The sequence below is a fragment of the Aotus nancymaae genome, unplaced genomic scaffold, assembly GCF_030222135.1.
Source record: "Aotus nancymaae isolate 86718 unplaced genomic scaffold, 86718_ANA_hifiasm-v0.15.2.pri h1tg000046l, whole genome shotgun sequence".
In the NCBI taxonomy this organism is placed as follows: domain Eukaryota; kingdom Metazoa; phylum Chordata; class Mammalia; order Primates; family Aotidae; genus Aotus; species Aotus nancymaae.
This window is the reverse complement of record NW_026988460.1, coordinates 22,200,586-22,222,784: the sequence shown is the minus strand read 5'-3', so window position 1 is coordinate 22,222,784 and position 22,199 is coordinate 22,200,586. Positions and strand designations below refer to the sequence as shown.

Below are 22,199 nucleotides of genomic sequence, written 5' to 3'. Positions count from 1 at the left end.
GAGGCAGCCCAGAGAGCAGGGTCAGGCAGTGGAGGAGCTCCAGCTCCACCATCCAGGTGAGGAAACAGACTGAAGAGAGATCGCGTAGCATCCCAATGCTATCTGGCCAGGAAAGGATGGCAAAGATTGCTGTTTACCCCATCCCAGGCTGCCCTGTACTCACCCAGCCACTTCCCAGTACTCTGCTTTGTCCCCCTTCCCAGGTTCTTAAGTCATCCTCTTTTACACCTGTCATTCCCACTGGAGCAGGGTCCTTGCTTCCTCCACAGCTGCACAGGCCTCACACCCAGTAGGCCATAAATCAATATTTGTGGAATTAGTGAGATAGGATTCAAGCCCAAGGTGTGTCTGCAGAGCACTGGAAGTACAGTACTGGGCCCCTGAGGCCACCAGCAGAGGGGACCTAGGGACCAGCAGGGGCAATGAACACCTACTATGAGTTTTCAGAAGGCTGGTATGACTGTCACTAAGTTTATTTGCTGGTCCAATTTTGGGGATCCTGAAGTTTCTACTGGGAGAAACCAGGGTTTTCCACTTCAGCAGGGTGGTGAACACCTCGCCCAGGGCATCATCTCTTTCTCCTGTCTGGCCCCTGCTTCCCCTGCCCTGCCATCTCCCTGTGCCTCCCTGCCCAGGGGCATGCAGTAGGGCAGGGTGAGCTGGGAATGTGTTGTAACCAGGGAAGGGAACTGCTTCCAGGCACAGAGAGTTTGGAGTCTGGGATACTGTCACCAACAGTCCAGGACTCACAGCTGGGCCCCTCCCTAGAGTCTTCCTGAAGCAAGGCTCTCCTCCAGAGGGGCTGTCAATGTTTCCCCAGGGTGGGGCTAAGCCAGAGCCTGTAGGTTTGCCCCTGGGGCACAGATCCCCCAGGTCACTTGCCCCCAGCAGGCTGCAGGGAAGGAGGCTGTGAAGGGAGGAGGGCCGGCTCTTCCCCTGCAAGGATAGGAGCCCCAGGAGAGGCATTCCTGCTCTGGGAACTGCCTCCCTCCCCAACATCACAGCCAGCCCTCAGAAGCTTGGCCAAGCTGACCTTGACTTCTGCCAGGGAGGCTGAAAGAACATCCAGCCCCACCTCTGGTTTCCTCCCACCTCAGGCTAGGCCACATCTAGGCTGGCCAGGGAGACTGTTCTCCTCATGCCCCCCCCCCCCCGCACAGATGTCTAGATGTCCAGCATGCCACTAGAACACATGCAGGGTTAAAAACTATCTCTATACTGAAGCAGGCTGAGCTGAACCCTGGTGCCTTCCCAAGACATGACCCAGCCATGAGGAGCAGGCTTAGGTTCTTTTTGGCCGAGTCTGCAATCAAACCAAGACATCTCATTTTTTTGGCTTTGTGGTCTCAGCACTCAGCACCTAGGAGATGCCTTTGTGGAACCTCCTGCTCGGCCTCTAATTCTAGCATGGGTCTGGGGTTGTCACTCAATCCTACTAACTGGCTAGACCACCTTGCCTAGGCCCCTCCTCTCAGGAATCTTCTTTTGCAGACTGACTGTCTCATAGGAATATTGTTGAATGAAGGAGAGTCTCATACCCCAGGTGGGGGCAGTGACCTCTGCATGGTGCAGTCCTTGGCAGGACCTTTGTCCTCCTTGGCCAGGCTCCAGCTCTGAGCTGGCATATTTCACTCTTTCAGATGCTGGTGTGTAAACACTGTGGTTTCCTCCTCTGGGTCCTCTTCTCAAGGTTTTCCTCTGCATCTTGCTGGTCTGGAATTGCAGCAACACTTCAAGTATTCCTGAGTGTGAAGGTTCTTTCGGCAAACACCATTCATTCATTTATTCAATAAATATTTATTGAGCTTCTAGTCCATGTGCCCAACACTGTTACAGTTGCTGAGCAGTTACCACAGTGCACAAAATAAGAAAATTCCTGTCTCCAGGGTTTCCACTTCAGTGAGGAAAGCCAGACAATAATGGTGGTAAATAGAAATCACATGTTGTCTGTTCAATTGGAAATGTGCTTAGGAGAAAGATCCAGCTGGGGTGGGTGGGTTGTGTTGGCGAGTTAGAGTGGAAGCAAAGACTTAAAGGAAGTGAGCGAGTGGGCTGTGTGCACCTGGAGGCCCACAGGTGCCTGGCTCATTGTGGAAATGGCGAGGAAGCTGGCGTGGCAGAGGAGGAGCCAGGGGAGGGGAGGAGGAGGGAGGACTCCCTGAGTTCTCTATCTCTATCAAGGGAGCAGAAGTTCACACAGGGCCCTGGAGGACTCTGCCTTTTACCCCAGTGTGGAGAGCCTCTGCTCATGTTCTGAGCAGAGGAGGAACATGATGGGGACCTGAAGCCCTCTGGATGCTGCATGGGCCAGGGACCCAGGGGCAGGTGGGTGGAGGGAGGAAGCCCAGAAAGGCCACTGCAATGATCCAGGCAAGTGATGACAGTAGTGGGACCAGAGGGGTGGCAGCAGGGGTCGGGGGAAGGGCTAGGTTCTGGACGTCCCTTGAAAGTGGGGCCGACAGCACTGACTGACAATTGTCCATTAGACATCACCATGGCACTGTTGTTCCCACCGCTGTCACATCAGGTCCCAGGTCCTGTGTTTGTCCTAGCCTCTGTCATCCCACACAGGGTCAGTGCTTCCTGGGTGTGTGGCCGAACCTCAGCTGTCTTGCCCACTTGGTTCCCACAACCCCTGGAGCCAACGAATGAAAAGCCACCTGAATTCTGCTCAGAATTCTGTTAAATGGTTACCAGTCATTATTCTGGAGGTCACAAGATTTGCATCTTCCCCAATTCACTATTGTAGAACCTAAGATTGGCCTTTTGAAATGCAACCCTTTCATTTCAACCAAAATCCTTTCAGATTTTTGCATTTCTGACGACCAGATCGTCCCACCCGGACCCTCAACTCTTGGCTCACCCAGTCCTGTGGCCCCACCGAGAAGTGGATTCAGTGAACAAGGAGCATTTCCCACACCCCTATGACTGCATCCCCAACCAGGAAGCAGCACCTATTCCTCTAGCCCCCACCCACCAAAGTACCCTGGAAAAAATCCAGCCTCCACATTTTCGGGGAGGTTGATTTGAGTAGCAACTCCATCTCCTGGGTAGCAAGGCCAGCCGCATGTCAGTTAAATGCTTTCTTTATTGCAATGCCACAGTCTCAATGAATTGGTTTTGTCTGTGTAGTGGGCAGGAAGACCCCATCAGGCAATTACAAACTATGAAGGAAGGTCAAGGTTTTTTGATGACCGTTCTGATTCTTAGGTGCTTCCTAACTTAAAAAAAAAAAAAAACAAACAAAAAAACCCACCAGTATGCACAATTTTGGAAGGCAAAGTGGGAAGAAAAAATAATTCCACACCCTTTGGCTCAGTAAACCTGCTTTGAAAACCAAGGAGAAAAAGGCCAGGGGTAGAAAGGGGTTCACCATAGCATTGTTTGCCAATGCAAAGATGAAATGAATCTCAAAATGGGAAACATAAATTGTCTTGTGTATTAAAACGCATGCTCTGAATGAAGAGACCCCCACAAACAGGCTTTGTGTGAGCAACATGGCTGTTTATTCACCCAAGTGTGGGCAGGCTGAGTCTAGAAAGAGAGTCAGTGGAGGGCGGTGGGATAGGAGTTGGTTTTATAGGTTTGGGGTAGGCAGTGGAAAGTTACAGAAGTTACAGTTTAGGGTGGTCTTTGGAAGCTGGGAGGGGGTCATAGGGTCTGGAGTCACAAGGTTGACCAAGGTTGGTTACAAAGGCTGCCCTTTCCTGTTCACTGACCACAGCTGCTTTAACTCCATTAGCCCTTGAGCTCCTGGAAGAAAAGGAAGAACCTTGTTTTCCCTGGGCTCGGTGCCAAGAGACTGTGGGCAGTTGCTCAAGATTCACTTGTGAAACTCCAGATCTCAGGAGGACGGAAGCTTGGGACAAATACTGAGCCTCCCACCCCCACTCTAACTCTGTTCCTGAGCAATTTACAGGAGGAGCAGATAGGCCTGGCCACAGTTTCGGCAAGGGTGAACTGCGATAGCTTCTGTGCTAATACAAACATCAGGCCTTCCTGCCAGAAGGCCCACCCCATAGAGCCAGCCTGGCACTGGGCCAGCCTCTAGCCCTAATTGCAAGAGCAGGAGAGCCCAGAATAGCAGGCCCTCTTCAGCGAGCTTCAACAGCTTTGCCCACAGGCTGCAGGGTTCAGGTCTGCTGCCAGCAATAGCTCCCAGACCAGCTTTGGTAATACAGGCCTTTGCCTTAGTATTTACTAAATCCAAATAGGCTTTATAGGAAGAGCCCTGAAACAACAGGTTTTGTTTTGTTTTGTTTTGTTTTTTCTTTGGATTTTTTTTGAGATGGAGTCTCACTCTGTCACCCAAGGTGGAACGCAATGGCATGATCTTTGCTCACTGCGCCTCCCACATTTAAGCAATTCTCCTGCCTCAGCTTCCCAAGTACCTGGGATTACAGATGCCCAACTCCATGCCCAGAAAATTTTTTGTAGTTTTAGTAGAGATGGGGTTTGGCCCTGTTGGCCAGGCTGATCTCGAACTCCTGACCTCATGATCCACCCACCTTGGCCTCCCAAAGTGCTGGAATTACAGGCATGAGCCACCATGCCTGACCATGATAGGGTTTTTGAATCTTTTTGTTTTTTCAGAGACATAGGGTTTTTGAATCTTTTTGTTTTTTTTCACTCTGTTGCCCAGGCTAGACTGCAGAGGCACAATCAGAGTCACTGCAGCTGTAACTTCCTGGCCTCAAGTGAACCTCCTGCCTCAGTCTCCTGAGTAGCTGGGACTACAGCCACCATGCTCTGCTAATTTTTTTTATTATCTTGTGTAGAAACAGGGTCTGGCTATGGTGCCCAGGCTGCTCTTGAACTCCTGGCCTCAAGCAGTACTCCTGCCTCGGCCTCAGGATATCAAGCATGAACCACTGCACTTGGCCAAGTTTTTAAATCTTTCAGTAACAGACTAAATAAAACAGTCACCTACAAGTTCAGCGATTTTTTTGTTTTGTTTTGTTTTTCGTTTTTGAAACGGAGTCTTGCCCTGTCGCCCAGGCTGGAGTACAGTGGCACAATCTTGGCTCACCACAACCTCCGCCTCCTGGGTTCAAGCGATTCTCCTACCTCAGCTTCCCAAGTAGCTGGGATTACAGGTACCCGCCACCATGCCCAGCTAATTTTTTGTATGTTTTTAGTAGAAACTGGGTTTCACCACATTGGTCAGGCTAGTCTTAAACTCCCGACCTCAGCTAATCCACCCACCTCAACCTCCCAAAGTGCTGGCATTACAGGCATGAGTCACTATGCCCAGCCTAAGTTCAGCCTTTCATGTTTGTCTTGAGTTGTTCCATATTGGAAAATGCCAGCTCACACTGATAAAAAACTCATACTCTTTGGGCTACCTATGAGCCCACTTCAAAATCCTGAGGTTGAAAGTCCTGAACATGAAAGATAAGCTGTCTGGCAAGTTAGGATGGGCACTGACCGAGCAATGCCTTACAGCTCGAGTAGAACTTTTTCACCTAACTGCTTAAATGGTTATTATAAAATGGGACACTGAGAAATTAGAAGAGTGATTAATCCTGCCTGCCCAATTGAAGCTTTTCTGATAGGTGAATTTAATTAGGAAATTGTTACTTATGGTATCGATTACATGGTCAACTCAAGTCTCAAATTCAGCAGATTTCAGTTTCAAAATCAACTGCAATTTTGTTTTTTAGAGTGACTGGGGTCTCGCTATTATGTCCCAGGCCGGGCTTGAACTCCTAGGCCCAAGGGATGCCTCCCACCTCAGCCTGCTGAGTAGCTGGGACTGCAGGCATATGTCACTGTGACCAGCTCTTTTTTTTCCCTTTGGTAGAAAAGGTGCTGTTATCTTTAATCCTACATTATAGAGAATGGTATGACAATAGATTCTTCTCTTCCCTTAGCCCTCTCCAACCTTCCAGGTGGAACCCCACCCCCAAATAACACAGGCAAAGAAGATATATCAGCATCAATAATTTATTGCAAACTCCCTAATATCACATCCTGGTATGCTTGAGAATTCACTCAGGAATGTTCCGGGATTGGGGGCCAGGAGGTCGAGAGCACCATGAAAGTGCAGCCTACGAGGCCAGATTGCTGAGGGGCAGACGTCATGCCACAGCTGCAGGGACCAGTCTGGGTCAGCTAAGCTGCCTTGGGCAGGAAGGAGCTGGGCCAGGCCAGGAGCCTGAGATTCTCCTTGGCCAACCCACCCAGGTTCCCAGACCTTCCTCCTCACTCAGGGTCCTGCACGGTGAGGGAGGTGTAGGGAGGTTAGCGGCTCTACAGCTGCCAGGCTTGTGGGCACTACCAGTTGAGCATGGGGCCCCCAGTCTAGTCCTTCACTGGGGAAAGCTTCCAAGGGCTTGGGCTTTCACTGCAGTATCTTCAGACAGGTCGGGATGAGGGATGAAGCTTTGCCCTTGGGGGGCTGCCCTTCCTCCGTAGCATTGAGGAGCTGCTGTAGGTAACAGGAGGTGCCAAGCAGCACGTGACCCGTGGTCTGCATGCTGAAGAGGGCCCAGCAGAGAGCTTCCCTGGGTGGAATGAGAGGGCACGCAAGTCAAGACCACAACGTAGGCTGGGCGTGGTAGCTCACGCCTGTAATCCTTGCACTTTGGGAGGCCATGGCAGGCAGGTCACCTGAGGTCAGGAGTTTGAGACCAGCATGGCCAACATGGTAAAACCCCATCTTTACTAAAAATACAAAAATTAGCTAGGCATGGTGGTGGGTGCCTATAATCCCAGCTACTTGAAAACCTGAAGCAGGAGAATTGCTTGAACCCAGGAGGCAGAGGTTGCAGTAAGCCGAGATGGTGCCACTGAACTCCAGCCTGGGTGACAGAGCAAGACTGTCTCAAAAAAAAAAGAAAAGTAAAAAAAGAAACATGAGTCTTGGTGGCTTATGCCCGTAATCCCAGCACTTTGGAAGGCCAAGGCAGGCAGATCATTTGAGGTGAGAAGTTTCAGACCAGCCTGGTCAACATGGTGAAACCCCATCTCTACTAAAAAATAAAAAAATTAGCCAGGCATGGTGGTGCATACCTGTAATCTCAGCTACTCAAGGTCGAGAGGCTGAGGCACAAGAATTGCTTGAACCCGGGAGACAGAGGTTGTAGTGAGCCCAGATTGCAACATTGCACTCCAGCCTGGGCGACAGAGCAAGATTCCATCTCAAAAATAAATAAATAAATAAAAATAAAACATGAGTATACCCCTCCCTGCACCCCCATATTCCCATGCTAGCCTGGAAGGGATTGGTTTCCTTATGCTTGTTTTCTTCATTAATAACACTTGAATACCACTGAGGTAGTAGCACTAAAAGCACTTCATCAGTTCTAGAGCGATGCACAAATAGGAACAGATGATGCAGACACGATCAAAACTAGGGCAAGGACCTGCAATTCTACCTCAGATGCCCGGAACCTCCCTACTTTCTCATGCAAAACCCCAGCTCGTTTCATAAGGCCAGATTAATCTCCATCATGTGGCTCTGCCCCTTGAGACTGCTGTTCTAGACTCTGAGGCCTTTCCAAGTCACCTTCAATCTAGCTCATGTTCAGAGTGCTGGACACAAAGACACCCGTGCCTGGCGTGATCATGTACTGAGAACAGAACCTGAATCAGGCAGGGCTAAATCCTAATCCAGTCATTAACTGGGTGAACTTTAGCAAACTGCTCTAGTTCTGAGCTTCAGCTCCCTCGTGGGTAAAATGGGACCACACCTGCCATTCGGGGTCATGAGGCTGAAATACCATAAAGCAGTTAACACAGGGTCAGATATTTAGAAAGCAGGGGAAATGGAGAAGCGGGGGTAGGTTCCAGAGCAGCTGAATGCTAGACAACTTTGGCTAGTTGTTCTGGATCACGCCAATAATTCCAGCACTTTGGGAGGCCGAGGAGGATGGTTGAGGCCAGGAGTTCGAGACCAGCCTGGTCAACGTAGTGAACGCTTGCTCTACAAAAACATTAAAGAACTAGCCCAGCGTGGTAGCACACACTTGTGCTACTCAGGAGGATCACTTGAGCTAGGAGGTTGAGCCTGCAATGAGCCATGATTGCACGGCTGTACTGTAGCCTGGATGACAGAGTGAGACCCTGTCTCTAAAAAAATAAAAATAATGCTAAACAATTGTAATCAAATTCTTACCAAATCTGTTTGAAAGAGATAGGTGAGGGTCACTCGAGGTGTCTAGTCATAGGTGGGATTAGGGAAGGGAAAACAAAAGGCAAAGAAGCGCTCCCTGGCTATTGTTCAAACTTTAGTCTTTTATTAACGTTCATTCAATAAGTGAACTTGGCCAGGTGCAGTGGCTCAAGCCTGTAATCCCAGCACTTTGGGAGGCCGAGGCGGGCGTATCACGAGGTCAAGAGATTGAGACTATCCTGGCCAACACGGAGAAACTCCATCTCTACTAAAAATATAAAAATTAGCTGGGCGTGATGGCATGTGCCTGTTGTCCCAGCTACTCGGGAGGCTGAGGCAGGAGAATTGCTTGAACCTGGGAGGCGGAGGTTGCAGTGAACCAAGATTGTGCCACTGCACTCCAGCCTGGCACCTGGCAACAGAGTGAGACTCTGTCTCAAAAAAATAATAATTAAAAAAAATAAGTGAACTTATGTTCTGACTAGGGTGTAGGGGGCAGAAAGACACTTAGAACTATTCACATCTGCACAGGAGAATGCTTTACATTTTCAAGGCTGTACCTTAGAAGTATACCTACTTCTCAAATTAGGGAACTGAGGCTTTCAACCTAACTGACCAGCCTTAAAAGGAATGACATTCTGATCCATGCTGTGATATGAATGACCCTTGAAAACATTATTTGAAGTGAAGGAAACCAGAGCCAAAGGACAAGTATTGTCTGATTCCAGTTCCATGTGGTACTAGAATTGGCAAACTCATAGCAGAAAGTGGGATGAAGGGGACCAGGGTCTTCAGGGAGGAGGAATGGAGACTTCGTGCTTCAGGGACAGAGTTTCTGATTGGGATGATGCAAGAGGTCTGGAAATGGATGGCAGGGATGGCTGCACCACATTGCAAATGTACTTAATGCCACTGAATTGTACACTTTTAAAATGGTTCAAATGACAGATTTTGTGCTATATATATTTATCACAATTTAAAAAAACCCAGTGATACCACTAAGTCACTAAGTTGATTCCAGCTTGCCATTATTTTTTTGATACCAACATATCTACTGTGTTTAGGTCTAAGAATACTACCTCCCCTAACTGGACTGAGTTTAAGGTCTGAAACTTCTTGTTCTCAATTTTGAAATATGCAGACTATTGGTGGCAGTCCGAGATCAAGAGGGGACATGAGATGGTAGTATCCTGGAAGAAGTAGCCATGGAGAAAATGGAACTCAGCCACAGAACCAGGCTCAAGCCTGTCACTGACTGTTGTCTCTGGCAAGCAGATACCCACACAGCCTCAGTGTCCTCATCTGCAGATTGGGTCTGCAGGAGATCAACGAAGAAAGCAAGAAGGTCTGATATGTTCTAGCTACACGTGATCTTGTAGAACTCTTGGGACCCTGAACAGGATTTCTCAGAAGCCACATGTGAACAGAGATCACCTGTGTCTTCATTTATTCTACCATCATTTAAACAACTACTACATGTCAGCATTTACCAAGGTACTGGAGGCCACAGAAAGTCCTGCCCTCATGGAACTTGTTCTGGTATTTTGTTCATCTCTAAATCTGTAGTTACAGCAAAGGGCCAGGCACACAGTGGGCACTCAGGAAATACTGAATGAAGGAATTGGGGAAGAATAGACTCTAATTGGAAAGATGGACCAGCAGTCACGCCCTGCTGCTCGCAAACTTTGCGGCTTTGGACTGATTCAATCACTTTGGCTTTGGTGGCTACATCCACCCAACAAGTAAGGCTGCCCCAGGGTGCCACTGGAGCAGCCAAATTTGGGAAACATTGCCATGACGGCACTCGGCTCATGACCTCACATATTCTCATGCTTCCTGCAACACTTGGTTAGACTTTCTTTTTTTTTTTTTTTTTTTTATTGCATTTTAGGTTTTGGGGTACATGTGCAAAACATGCAAGGTTGTTGCATAGGTGCATACGTGGCAGTGTGATTTGCTGCCTTCCTCCCCTTCAAAATAAGTTTTAAGAAAAGTTTATTATATAATACAAATGACTCTGGTCCATAAGACTTGCGAATTAATTCTGTCTTATGGAGGGAAGATTATTTCATCCCTCCCATCCCCATGGGGGAAGTAACCCAATTTTGTATATATACATTCATCTCTTTTTTTTCTTCTTTTTAGAGACAAGGTCTCACTCTGTTGCCCAGCCTGGAGTACACAGCCCACTGCAGCCTCAAACTCCTGGGTTCCAGCAATCCTCCCACCTAGCTGGGATTATAGGCACATACTACCACTTCCAACATTTTGTGTGAGTGTGTGCACGCATGTGCAAGTGTGGTAGAGACAGGGTCTCACTATGTTTCCCAGGCTCCCAAACTCCTGGGCTCAAGAGATCCTCCTTCCTTGACCTCCCAAAGTGCTGGGATTCCAGGTAAGATCCACTCCACCCAGCCTATCTCATCATTCTTGCTGGATCTATATATGTATGGGATTTTGAATTCTCCTTTGAATGGATTGTAACTTCTTGCTAGTTCTCTCATTAATTAATGAATTCTATTAAATATTTGACACATACTTTTTTTCCCTATTTTGAGACAGAGTCATGCTCTGTTGCCCTGGCTGGAGTTCAGTGGTGCAATCTCGGCTCACTGCAAACTCCGCCTCCCGGGTTCAAGCAATTCTCCTGCCTCAGCCTCCTGAGTAGTTGAGGTTACAGGCATACACCACCATGCCTGGCTAATTTTTGTATTTTTATAGAGATTGGGTTTTGCCATGTTGGCTAGGCTGGTCTCAAACTCCAGACCTCAAGTGATCCACCTGCCTTGGCCTCCCAAAGTGCTGGGATTACAGGTGTGAGTCACCATGCTTGGCCAATACATGTTCATTTTTTAAAAATTGACTAGAATACTACTTAGGAAAACTTCCTATTTTCAATTTCAAAATGTAGTTGCTAAAGTAGTCATAAAAACAAAATGCATCCAGGTTCCACAAGGAGGAACATGTGTGGCCCTTGGGCACACACCAGTGTCATCCACAGCACTTCAAGAGCCCATCAGGCTCCATGTTGTCTGTTACAGGCTATGCTTTGTCAGCACCAATGTCAGACCCAGGCTGAGTCCACATGAACAGACAGGGGCTCTCCCATTGCCTGTACCCGCGCTGTCCCCACCAAATCCCAATTCACTCACTTCACTATGCGTTTGGCCCCATAGCAGTGCAGATCATAGGAAAGGGAGTACGTATCATAAAATGTCGCCTTCACGTTCAGGCAGCCAATGAAGTCCTGTGGGTTCAGCTTGTACAAGTCAAAGGTTACACGGGCCACATCAATCTTCTTGGCAGGCTTATGGGAGAGGGACAGTTGGTACCTAGTCCCCTACATGGAGACAAGCAGATGGTTAGCACCCCTTGAAGATTTCTCCCAGGGTCCTGATTTTCTCCCCTGACAGGTGGGACCTCACCTGTTCTGATGGGGGCTGCCATTTCTGCCCCTTCTTGAGGACCATGAACACTGTATCCCCTGCCAGGGCTTGGAAGTACTCTTCTGTCTCTACAATTGTGCCATCTTCCTCCAGCACCAGCAAGAAGGGCTTATCTGCCAGCATCAGAGTGTCCTGAACCTGGGGAATAAGGTCAGTGATGCTTCTGCCATCCCTATGGAGCCACAGAGTCAGTCTGGTGAAACCCCACATCATAGCTCCTTGGCTGCCAGGGAAAGAAAGAGTGGGCTGGGATCTATGAGGTGGAACTGGAGCCCAGGCCCTCTGCTGTGGAATCACTACCCAGAGACTTTATCATGGTACCTCTTGGCTCCTGGCTTCAGGGTTCATAGTCTGGAACAATATTGTTCAATAAAATATAATGTAAGTCACATATAATTTTTAATTGTGATATAGTTTACATACTCTAAAAGTTACCCTCTAAAAGTGTACAATTCAGGGTTTTTTAGTATATTCAAAAAGTTGTGCAACCATCACCACTATCTAATAGTGCAGTGACTAATAGGCTGGAATGCAGTAATCATAAGCATATCATAAGCAGAAATAGACAGCATATGACATAATCGTAGCTCACTGCAGCCTCGAACTCTTGGGCACAAGCAATCCTCCTGCCTCAGCCTCCCGAGTAGCTGGGACTACAGGTGCATGCTATTACACCTGCCTAATTTTTATATTTTTTGTAAATATGGTGTCTGGCTATGTTGCTTAGGCTGATCTCAAACACCTGGCCTCAAGGGATCCTCCTACCTTAGCCTCCCAAAGTGCTGGAATTACAGACGTGCTATCATGCCCGGAAGTGATTCATGTTTTTTTTTTGTGAGGGGTGGCAGGGGGCTAAATAATATTCTACTATATAGATATACCCCACATTTTAAAATCTATTTATAATGGATGAACACTTGGATTGTTTCTTTTTGACTATTAAGAGTAATGCTGCTATGAGTGAGTTTTTGTGTACAAGTTTTTATTTTTTAATTTTTTTTATTAATTTTTGAGATGGAGTCTCGCTCTGTTGCCCAAGCTGGAGTTCAATGGGTGTGATCTTGGCTCACTGCAACCTCCGCCTCCCGGGTTCAAGCAATTCTCCTGCTTCAGCCTCCTGAGTAGCTGGGACTATAGGTGTACACCACCACACCCACCTAATTTTTGTAATTTTAGTAGAGATGGGGTTTTACCATATTGGTTAGGCTGGTCTCGAACTCCTGACCTCACATGATCCACCCACCTCGGCCTCCCAAAGTGCCGAGATTATAGGCATGAACCACCGTGCCTGGCCCCTGTATACAAGTTTTTATATGAACATGTTTTCAATTCTCTTGGGTATATACCTAAAAGTAGAATTGCTGAGTCATACATTAACTCTATGTTTAAATTTTTTTTTTCCTTTTTTGGAGACAGGGTCTTGCTCTTTCACCCAGGTTGGAATGCAGTGGTAGGATCACAGCTCACTGCAGCCTCAACCTCCTGGGCTCAAGTGATTCTCACGCTGTAGCCAAGGAGCTGAGATTACAGGCTTGTGCCATGTGGCCTGGCTAGTTTTTTTTTTGGTGGAGACAGCGTCCTACTTTGTTGCCCAGGCTGGTCTCAAACTCCTGGGCTCAAGCAGTCCTCTTTCCTTAGCCACCCAAAATTCTGGGATTACAAGTGTGAGCCACCACAGTGGGCCTATGTTTAACTCTGAGGAGCTACCAAACTGTTTTCCAAAGTGGTTGTATCATTTTACATCCCCACTTGCAATGTATGAGAATTCCAGTTTCCTTACATCCTCACTGATGCTTTTATTGTCTGTATTTTAGCTAAAAATCCTTTTTATATCTACTTTCAAATCAATTTTTTTTTAAAATAGAGACAGGATCTCACCATGTTGCCAAAGCTGTTCTCGAACTCCTGGGTGCTGAGGCAACCCTCCCACCTCAGACTCCTAAAGTGCTTAGATTTTACAGGCATAAGCCACGACACCCAGCCTTAGAGCCACTTTTTAGTGGATGAAGTGACTTTGATTTGTATTCCCCTAATGATTGATGCTGAGCCTTTTTTTTTTTTTTTAAAAACAGGGTCTCACTCTCTCACCCAGGCTGGAGTGCAGTGGTGCCATCACAGCTCACTGCAGCATCAGCCTCCTAGGCGCAAGTGATCCTCCCACCTCAGTCTCCCAAGTAGCTGGGACTACAGGCATGCACCACAATTCCCAGCTAATTTTTGTAGAAATGGGGTTTTGCCATGTCACCCAGGCTGGTCTTGAACTCCTGGGCTCAAGCAATCTGCCTGCCTCCAACTTCCAAAAGTGCTAGATTACAGGCATGAGCCAATGCGTCCGGCCAAGCATCTCTTCATGTGTTTATTGGCCACTGTGTATCTTCTTTGGAGAAATATCTCTACTCAAATCCTTTGCCCATTTTTAATTGAGTTGTCTTTGTATTGTTCAGCTGTAAGCGCTCTCTATATATTCTTAATATTAGACCCTTAATTATTAGACCCTATATGATTTGCAAGTATTTTCTCCCATTTCGTGGTTGTGTTTTTTACTTTCTTGATAGCATCTCTTGATATACAAAAGTTTTAGGCTCATGCCTGTAATCCCAGAACTTTGGGAAGCACAGTCAGGTGGATCTTCTGAGGTCAAGAGTTCGAGATCAGCCTGGCCAACATGGTAAAACCCTGTCTCTACTAAAAATACAAAAAATCAGCTGGGCATGGTGGCAGGCACCTGTAATCCCAGCTACTCAGGAGGCTAAGGCACAAGAATCACTTGAACCCATGAGGTGGAGGTTGCAGTGACCCTAGATTCCACCACTGCATTCCAGCCTGGGAGATAAAGCAAGACTCTGTCTCAAAAAAAAAAAAAAGGGTTTTATTGCTGATGAAGTCTAGTTGTTTTCCTTTGGTTGCAGTGCTTTGGTGCCATGTCTAGGAAATCAAGGTAATGAAGACATATATTATGTTTATGTTTTCTTCTAAGGTTTTTATAGTTTTAGCTCTTACATTTAGGTTTTTGGTCCACTTTTACTTATCTCACTTCTCTGAACTAGTTTCATAATCAAAAAAAAGTTGAGACAAGTATAGTTTTGTTTTGTTTTGTTTTGTTTTGTTTTGTTTTGTTTTGTTTTGTTTTAGATGGAGTTTTGCTCTTTTTCTTCAGGCTGGAGTGCAATGGCATGATCTCGGCTCACTGCAACCTCCACCTCCTGGGTTCAAGTGATTCTCCTGCCTCAGCCACCAGAGCAGCTGGGATTACAGGCATGCATCAACACACCCAGTAATTTTGTATTTGTTTTTTTTTTTTAGTAGAGATGGGGTTTCTCCACGTTGGTCAGGTTGGTCTCAAACTCCTGACCTCAGGTGATCTGCCCGCCTCAGCCTCCCAAAGTGCTGGGATTACAGGTGTAAGACACCGCGCCCGGCTGCAAGTACAGTTTTTAAATTGTTATGGTGATTAAATGCAAAAGTGTCACGACATGGGTTAACTGCCTGGGTTTCAATCCCACTGAATATACTTGGCCTCTGTCTCTGGAGAATGAAAATAGTGGTAACTACCTTAAGGCTCTCATGAGAAGAAATGCTGCAAGTCACCTGCCAAAATACATGGTCCATAATAAGAATAGACTCCTTAGGACATTTACAACCACCTCATTAGTTATCTTGGAATACTGGAATTCTCACTTCACTTTTCTTGCTTGGATCCACTAAGGACTATATTTTGCTACTTAAAAATCTTTCAATAATGGCCTGGGATCGGCAACACACCAATAGCAATAAACATACCTAGCTCCCTGATCTCGGTTTCTGAATACCATTCTCCACTAAAATGAAGCAGACCTCCTAAGAAAAAATGACCAATTCAACAACTAGGGCAGGGAAAATACAAGATGAGCCTGTAATACTTTGCTGCACCAGAAAGTAAGAAAGCATGCAAAGAATGATGGGGACATGATAAAAAGACACAGAAGTGGAGGTTGAAAGGTATTCAACCAGACAAGTATGGGACAACTTGAGCATCAATAAATAATCTGTTACCGTTCATATATTCTACTAAAATAGGAATATGTTTATCCCTTTTGATATAAATGAATAAATAAACAGGCCAGGTATGGTGGCTCATGCCTCTAATCCCAGCACTTTGGGAGGCCAAGATTGGAGGATCACTTGAGGCCAGGAGTTTGAGACCAGGCTGGGAAACATAGCTAGACCCCATCTCTATAAAAAAAAATTTAAAAATTAGGTGTGAGATCATGTACCTATAATCCTAGTGAGTCGGGAGGCTGAGGTGGCAGGATCACTTGAACCTAGGAGTTTCAGGCTGCAGTGAGCCATCATCACACCACTGCACTCCAGCCTGGGCAATGGAGCAAGACCCTTTCTCTAAAAAACAGTAAGTGAATACACTGACAAATGCAGAGTTCAATGCTTACTTAGTACAAAATATTGACCTAGAAAATAAATAACAGAGGAAAAAATGTTACATAAAGAAGCTTGACTATACCTACCACCTTATTTGAATAATCAAAACCAAAAACAGTAAGGTGACAAATCAAAATTGCACATAATTTTGCAGTGACAATCTTTTTTTGAATTTTTTTAAGACAGGGTCTCACTCTGTCACACAGAAGAGTGCAGTGGTGCAATCACAGTTCACTGTAGCCTCAAATTCCTAGGCTCAGGCGATCATCCTGCCTCAGCCTCCTGAGTACACTGGGACTACAGGTGCACACCACCATGTCCAGCTAATTTTTGTATTATTTTTGTAGAAATGGAGTCTCATTATGTTGCCCCAGCTGGTCTTGAACTCCTGGGCTCAAGCAATCCTGCCTCGGCCTCCCAAAATGTTAGGATTACGGGTGTGAGCCATCACACCTGGCCTGCAACTTATTTTTATCATATTCCTGCCAAAGATATACAACCTAAATTAAAGAAACAGATAGTTCCAAACCAAGGGACTGTAAACAAAAATAGCTGGCACATAATCTTCAAAATAGTCAAGGCCATAAAAGTCAAGGAAAGACTGAGAAGTTGTTCCAGACTGAAGGAAACTAAAGAGACATACAATTGAATAAACACTTGATCCTGACCTGGATCCTTTCACTACAAAGGATATTATTGGGACAACTGGCAATGCTTGAGTCTCAGGATTCGATTACAGTAATGTAACGTAATACCGTTTCCTGATTTTAATAGTTGTATGAGGGCTACACAGGAGAATATCTCCTTTGTAGAAAGTGCACATTGAAGTATCCAAGAGTAATAAGCAGCAAGTTGGCAACTTACTTTCAAATGATTCAGGAAAAGTTTAGTATTGTATTTGTACTATGTACAATGTAAGGTATTGTTAGTTTGCAATTGCTTCCTCCAGGGGAAGCCATATACAAGGACATTTTGATGCCAGGGGTGGCAAGACTTCAGGGCAAAAAGCAGCACCAAGTCCAGACTAGAGTACGAATGAATCCTTTTGATTGAAAGCACAAGAAATGTAGTGTGCACAGCCAGAAACCTTACAAAGGAGGGGAAACTGGCTCCCTAGAAGAACAGAACTAATACACAGAAATAGGCGAGGAAACTTAGATTAAACAGCTTAGCTATGATTTCTACATGAAATTTTAATTTATGTTACAATTGGCCTAATAATTGGAAGCCTAATGCAAACATTTGACCTGTACCAGGCACCTGGGATTGCAGGTGAGAGGGTTCCACCCTCATAGAGATAATCGTCAAGGATGGGTGCAGTGGCTCATGCCTGTAATCCCAGCACTTTGGAAGGCACAGGTGGGATCACCTAAGGTCAGGAGTTTAAGACCAGCCTGGCCAACATGACAAAACCCCGTCTGTACTAAAAATACAAAAATTAACTGGGCATGGTGGTGTGTGCCTGTAGTCCCAGCTTCTCAGGAGGCTGAGGCACAAGAATTGCTTGAACCTGGGAGGCGGAGACTGCAGTGAGCCAAGATCACGCCACTGCACTACAGCATGGGTGACAGAGCAAGACTCCATCTTGAGCTGTGCATGGTGGCTTGTGCCTGTAATCCCAGCACTTTAGGAGGCTGAGGTGGACAGATTGTCTGAGCTCAGGAGTCCGAGACCAGCCTGGGCAACATGGTGAAAACCCAACTCTACTAAAATACAAAAAAATTAGCCGGGTGTGGTGGCATTTGCCTGTAGTCCCAGCTACTCAGGAGGCTGAGGCAGGAGAATTGCTTGAACCTGGGAGGCGGAGGTTGCAGTGAGCTGAGATCACGCCACTGCACTCCAGCCTGCGTGATAGAACGAGACTCCGTGTCAAAAAAAAAAAAAAAGAGATGAGATGATCAGCGAATGGGCCAGTGAAGCTGGTGCCCATGTGATGTGTGACTAATACAGAGTAAGATGAGAAGAGGCTGTGAGAGGGGAAGGGGGAAAGTTATGCCCAACAGAGTGAAAACAGATGATAGGAATAGGGGAGCCTGTCTTTCTTGCCTGCTGTTAGTACTGTCCACAATAGCCGTGTGCCCCTGGTTTCCTCCTCTGGAAGCTTGCCCAATCAATACTTTGAGGAAAGTCTTCCACAGTTATTAACAAGGCCTTCCATGGAAGTTCCTCTTTGGAAGGCAGATTTAAGGAGAACTTGCCCTGGCTGAAGGTAGGAGATGGGAAGGGAATCTCTAAACTCCTGCTCATTTCCCTAACTTTCAGGCATTTCTACAAGTTTAAGAACTAATGGAAGAGGGAAGCCAGGTATTTTCCAGCAAGAAAAATGTGCTCTGAAAATACCACTGACCTACTGATAGCATAGGATGGTAACGTACATACTGCCCTCCTCCTGTTACCAAACAGACATCAGCCATCCTTACTCAGTTGGACAACTCTCCAGGCTGGCATTACCATCAGTAGGTGCTGGTATCAGAAAGGAAACCGTGTCACCTTCTAAGCCCTGACCTCCATCTCTGCTGAATCCCAGCTCACAGCTGGGCTGTGCAAAGCGCAGGGCACTCTCACCTTAAGAAGGAGGTCCTCAAGACTGTAAGCCATGATGCCCTTCCTCACGCTTCGATCTGCAGTGCTTACACGGCAGGGCCGGGGACTGGGGGCCTCGGGGCTGGGCTCCGACTGCAGCTGCTGGGTCACCACAGAGGTACACGCTGCCACATGCCTGGGGCAGTTAGAGCATCAGGGTAAGCTGACCACTTAGCCCAGCCCTCACCCACCACACAGGGGAGCCACCTCCCAACTCCTCCACACCGGGTTCATTATCAGCCAACCCCCATCACCTGCCAGTTCTACTCTAGTCTTACTCAAAAGCCTGCTAGGGGCCAGGCACAGTGGCCAATGCCTGTAATCCCAGGACTTTGGGAGGCTGAGGCGGGCATATCACTTGAAGTCAGGAGTTCAAGACCAGCCTGGCTAACATGGTAAAACCCCATCTCTACTAAAAATACAAAGATTAGCCAGCATGGTGGCTCATGCCTGTAATCTCAGCTACTCCATAGGCTGGGACATGAGAATCACTTGAACCCAGGAAGCAGCAGAGGTTGCAGTGAGCTGTGATGGCGCCACTATACTCCAGCCTGGGCAACAGAGGGAGACCTTGTCTAAAAAAAAAAAAATGAAAGAAAAAAAAGGCTGCTAGAGCAGTGCATCTCGAACTTTGAAGGGCATGTAAGTCACCAGGAGATCTGTTCAAATGCAGATTTTAATTAAGTAGACCTGAGTGAGACCTGAAATTCCAAATGTTTCACAGGTTCCCAAGTGATGTTGATATGCTGGTTCTCAGACCATGAGAAGTTCTTAACAACATGATAAAAGACCAACCCTACATTCTCCCAGTTACCACCTCTCTTGGCTTCATTCTCCTCACCTGTAAAGTTGGATGAAGTGGGGGAAGGCTGAAGTCAATGTAAGGTATTTTTTTAACTAAAGCACTCAATTTAGAACCAAAGGAATGGAGAGGACCTGGATTTTATAGTTGGGCAGTCGCATTTTAGAATCTTGGCTCCCTCATGGATTTGCTGGGATTGAGAGTACCCACTGTGTGCCTCAGTTCTATCACCTATTAATTTGATATAATAACCCCCACTTCCCAAAATTGTTGTGAGGCTTACATGAGATCAGGAGTGAAAGCACCAAGCATAGTGTCTACTCCTTTCTATGCACAGTGTGGTGGTGGCATCCATTAATATCACCCAGGGGCTTGTCGGCAGTGCAAAATCTCAGGTCCCACTTCTGATTCCTGAATCAGAATCTGCACTTAAACAAGATCTCATGTGATCTACATACATGTTAAAGTTTGAGAAGCTCTGGCTTACAGCTCATAGGTGGCTCCCTTTCCCTTCTGCCCATGGCTTTCCTCACCTGGAGAGGGACTTGGGGTAGAGAAGCCTAAGGGACTTCATGGCGTATTCCATCCTCGTCAGCTGGACTGCGCTGGACCTGGGAAGGAAGCAGAAACAACTCATCAGAGTGAATGAGAGGGTTCCCATCTCTCTAATTGTTAGACACAGTAAAACCCAACCCCTGTTCAGCAACCCTCTGCCCTGGTCTCCTATCCCAACTCACACACACCTCCCCCAGCCCTTTTCCTGTCCGGCCCCATGTATGCCAACCAAGACCAAGCTGGAGACCCCACCCCTTTCCTGACTCAGTGCTCAGGCTCAGCCTCACTCCTCACTCAGCAGCTGCTGCTCCTGCCCCAGTCCCACTCACTCCATGTTTCTCAGCCCCTGGCTCTGGTCACACTGAGCAGAGATCCCAAGTTAGGTCTGAAAAAGCCTTGCCTGATTTGTTTCTGTCCCTGGGGACAGAGTCCACTTTACGCTGGCAGGAGGTGAGTCACTCCACCTCACACTTCTAGGGACTGTTCCCTCACCTCTAGTCCAGAGACCTCACAGGCAGGCAGCCAGCCCAATCTAACCCTGCTCTCTCCCATGGGTCCTTGAGCAATCCTAACCCCTTCCTGAGGCTTCCCACTGGCCAAAAGAACATTCTGTGATAATAGAGGCATGCTGTGCACATACTCTCCAATACCATCGCTATTATCCTCATGTAGCTATTGAGTACCATACTCTCCAATACCATCGCTACTATCCCCATGTAGCTATTGAGTACTTGAAATATAACTAGTATTGTGATTCAGGAGCTGCCTTTTTTTTTTTTCCTAAGATGGGGTTTTGCCATGTTACCCAGGCTGGTGAGCTCAGGCAATCCACCCACCTCAGCCTCCCAAAGTGCTAGGATTACAGGTGTGAGCCACTGCACCAGGCCTTTTTTTTTTTTTTTAAGACAGAGTTTCGTTCTTGTTGCCCAGGCTGGAGTACAAGGGCGCGATCTTGCTCACTGCAACCTCCACCTACTGGGTTCAAGCAATTCTCCTGCCTCAGCCTCCCAAGTAGCTGGGATTACAGGCACCTGCCACCACACCCAGCTAATTTTTTTTTTTTTTTTTTTTTTTTTTTTTTTGGTATTTTTAGTAGAGATCAGGTTTCACCATGTTGGTCAGGCTGGTCTTGAACTCCTTACCTCAGGTGATCTGCCTGCCTTGGCCTCCCAAAGTGCTGAGATTACAGGTGTGAGCCACTGCATCCAGCCCAGGAGCAGTATTTTTTACTTTATTGAATTTTCACTAATTTAAATTTAAATAGCCACCTTTCCATGTGGCTTTTGGCACCCATATTAGACCACAGGTCTAAGCAGTTAGCCCTAGGCTCATCTGTCACCACTCTTTCTCCTAAACCTCTGTGCTCCAGCTCTTGAAGGCCCCAAGTCTTTGCACAGATAGTTCCCTCCACCTTCAATGCCTTTCTCTGATCCAGGGCAAAACATGTGCAGCCTTGAAACTTCAGTTTCACTGCTTTCTGCTCTTTAAAAGGAAAGCCTTCTTAGACGGCTCACAGAATTATTACCCCTTCATACTGCCCTTCCTAGCCAAGGATGCCTCTGTGTCTGTTTCTGCTCTAGCCCCCCAGTCCCTGGGTGCCTGGTGATGAGGTCCTCTTCCTGCTTCCAACCCCCAACACAGGTTGGGCTTCACACAGAGCAAGGGGCACAAGGAGTGGACATGGAACAAAAGCCCCCTTTTGCCAGTTGGAGACAATCACTCTCTCCTTTTAGCAATTTGGGGGACTTTCCAGACCAGGTCCCACAGAGGCAGAAAGCCCTCTTCCCCACTTAGCACTACAGTAGCTCAAGTTCTAGCTACGTGGGAGGCTGAGGCAGGAGAATTCTACTTGCCTCAGCCTCACCCACTTCCTATCCCTAGCAAAACTCTGCCAAGCACTACCTCACCTGCTCTCCAGGAGCAAAGGAAAAAAAAAAAAAACCCAAAACCCAAAACAATAACAAACTCCTTACCTCCCCCTCACAGTCTCCTGGACATACTGCCCTGTCCCGCCCAGCCCTCCCTTCATTTATTTCCAGTCCCCAGGAAGCCCCTCCCCAGCCTTCAGCCCCAGCTGGGGAAAAGAGCTTGGGGTGAGAGCTGCAAGCCAGCCTGACTTCCAGAAAAGGCCTGAAATGAGGGGAGAAGGCACGTTTCGAAAGCTTTGGCAAAGGGGATGGCCCATGACAGGAGATCAAGCACAGAGGGCACAGAGAGCAGGCAGATGTGGGTCCCAACACCCACCCGACCGAGAGTTGTGGTCCCAACTCCACCCCATATA

The 22,199-nt window shown here is 47.1% G+C and overlaps 1 protein-coding gene across 3 annotated transcripts; it reads right to left on the bottom strand.

Annotated features, from left to right (window-relative positions):
* Positions 1–5,931: 5,931 nt before the first annotated feature.
* CIDEC (cell death inducing DFFA like effector c) lies at positions 5,932–21,921 on the bottom strand. 3 transcript variants are annotated; one of them, XM_012471999.2, is made up of 6 exons: positions 21,892–21,921; positions 19,897–19,974; positions 18,544–18,697; positions 11,542–11,700; positions 11,269–11,456; positions 5,932–6,506 (listed from the first exon to the last, which is right to left on the bottom strand). In XM_012471999.2, the coding sequence occupies exons 2-6, from the start codon at positions 19,947–19,949 to the stop codon at positions 6,344–6,346; spliced, it is 717 nt and encodes a 238-aa protein (XP_012327422.2). In that variant the 5' UTR covers positions 19,950–19,974; positions 21,892–21,921; the 3' UTR covers positions 5,932–6,343. The 3 variants fall into 3 exon arrangements, with proteins under 3 accessions (XP_012327422.2, XP_012327416.2, XP_064218085.1); XM_012471993.2 differs by lacking the exon at positions 21,892–21,921 and adding an exon at positions 20,248–20,329; XM_064362015.1 differs by lacking the exon at positions 18,544–18,697.
* Between the last annotated feature and the right edge of the window lie 278 nt (positions 21,922–22,199).

Bases quoted from the DNA above. Each gene is read 5' to 3' on its own strand.
- CIDEC (XM_012471993.2), bottom strand. The intron at 11,701-18,543 runs GTGAGAGTGCCC...CTTATTCCCCAG, and splicing joins TTGAGGACCTCCTTCTTAAG to GTTCAGGACACTCTGATGCT. The intron at 11,457-11,541 runs GTGAGGTCCCAC...GTCTCCATGTAG, and splicing joins GGCAGCCCCCATCAGAACAG to GGGACTAGGTACCAACTGTC.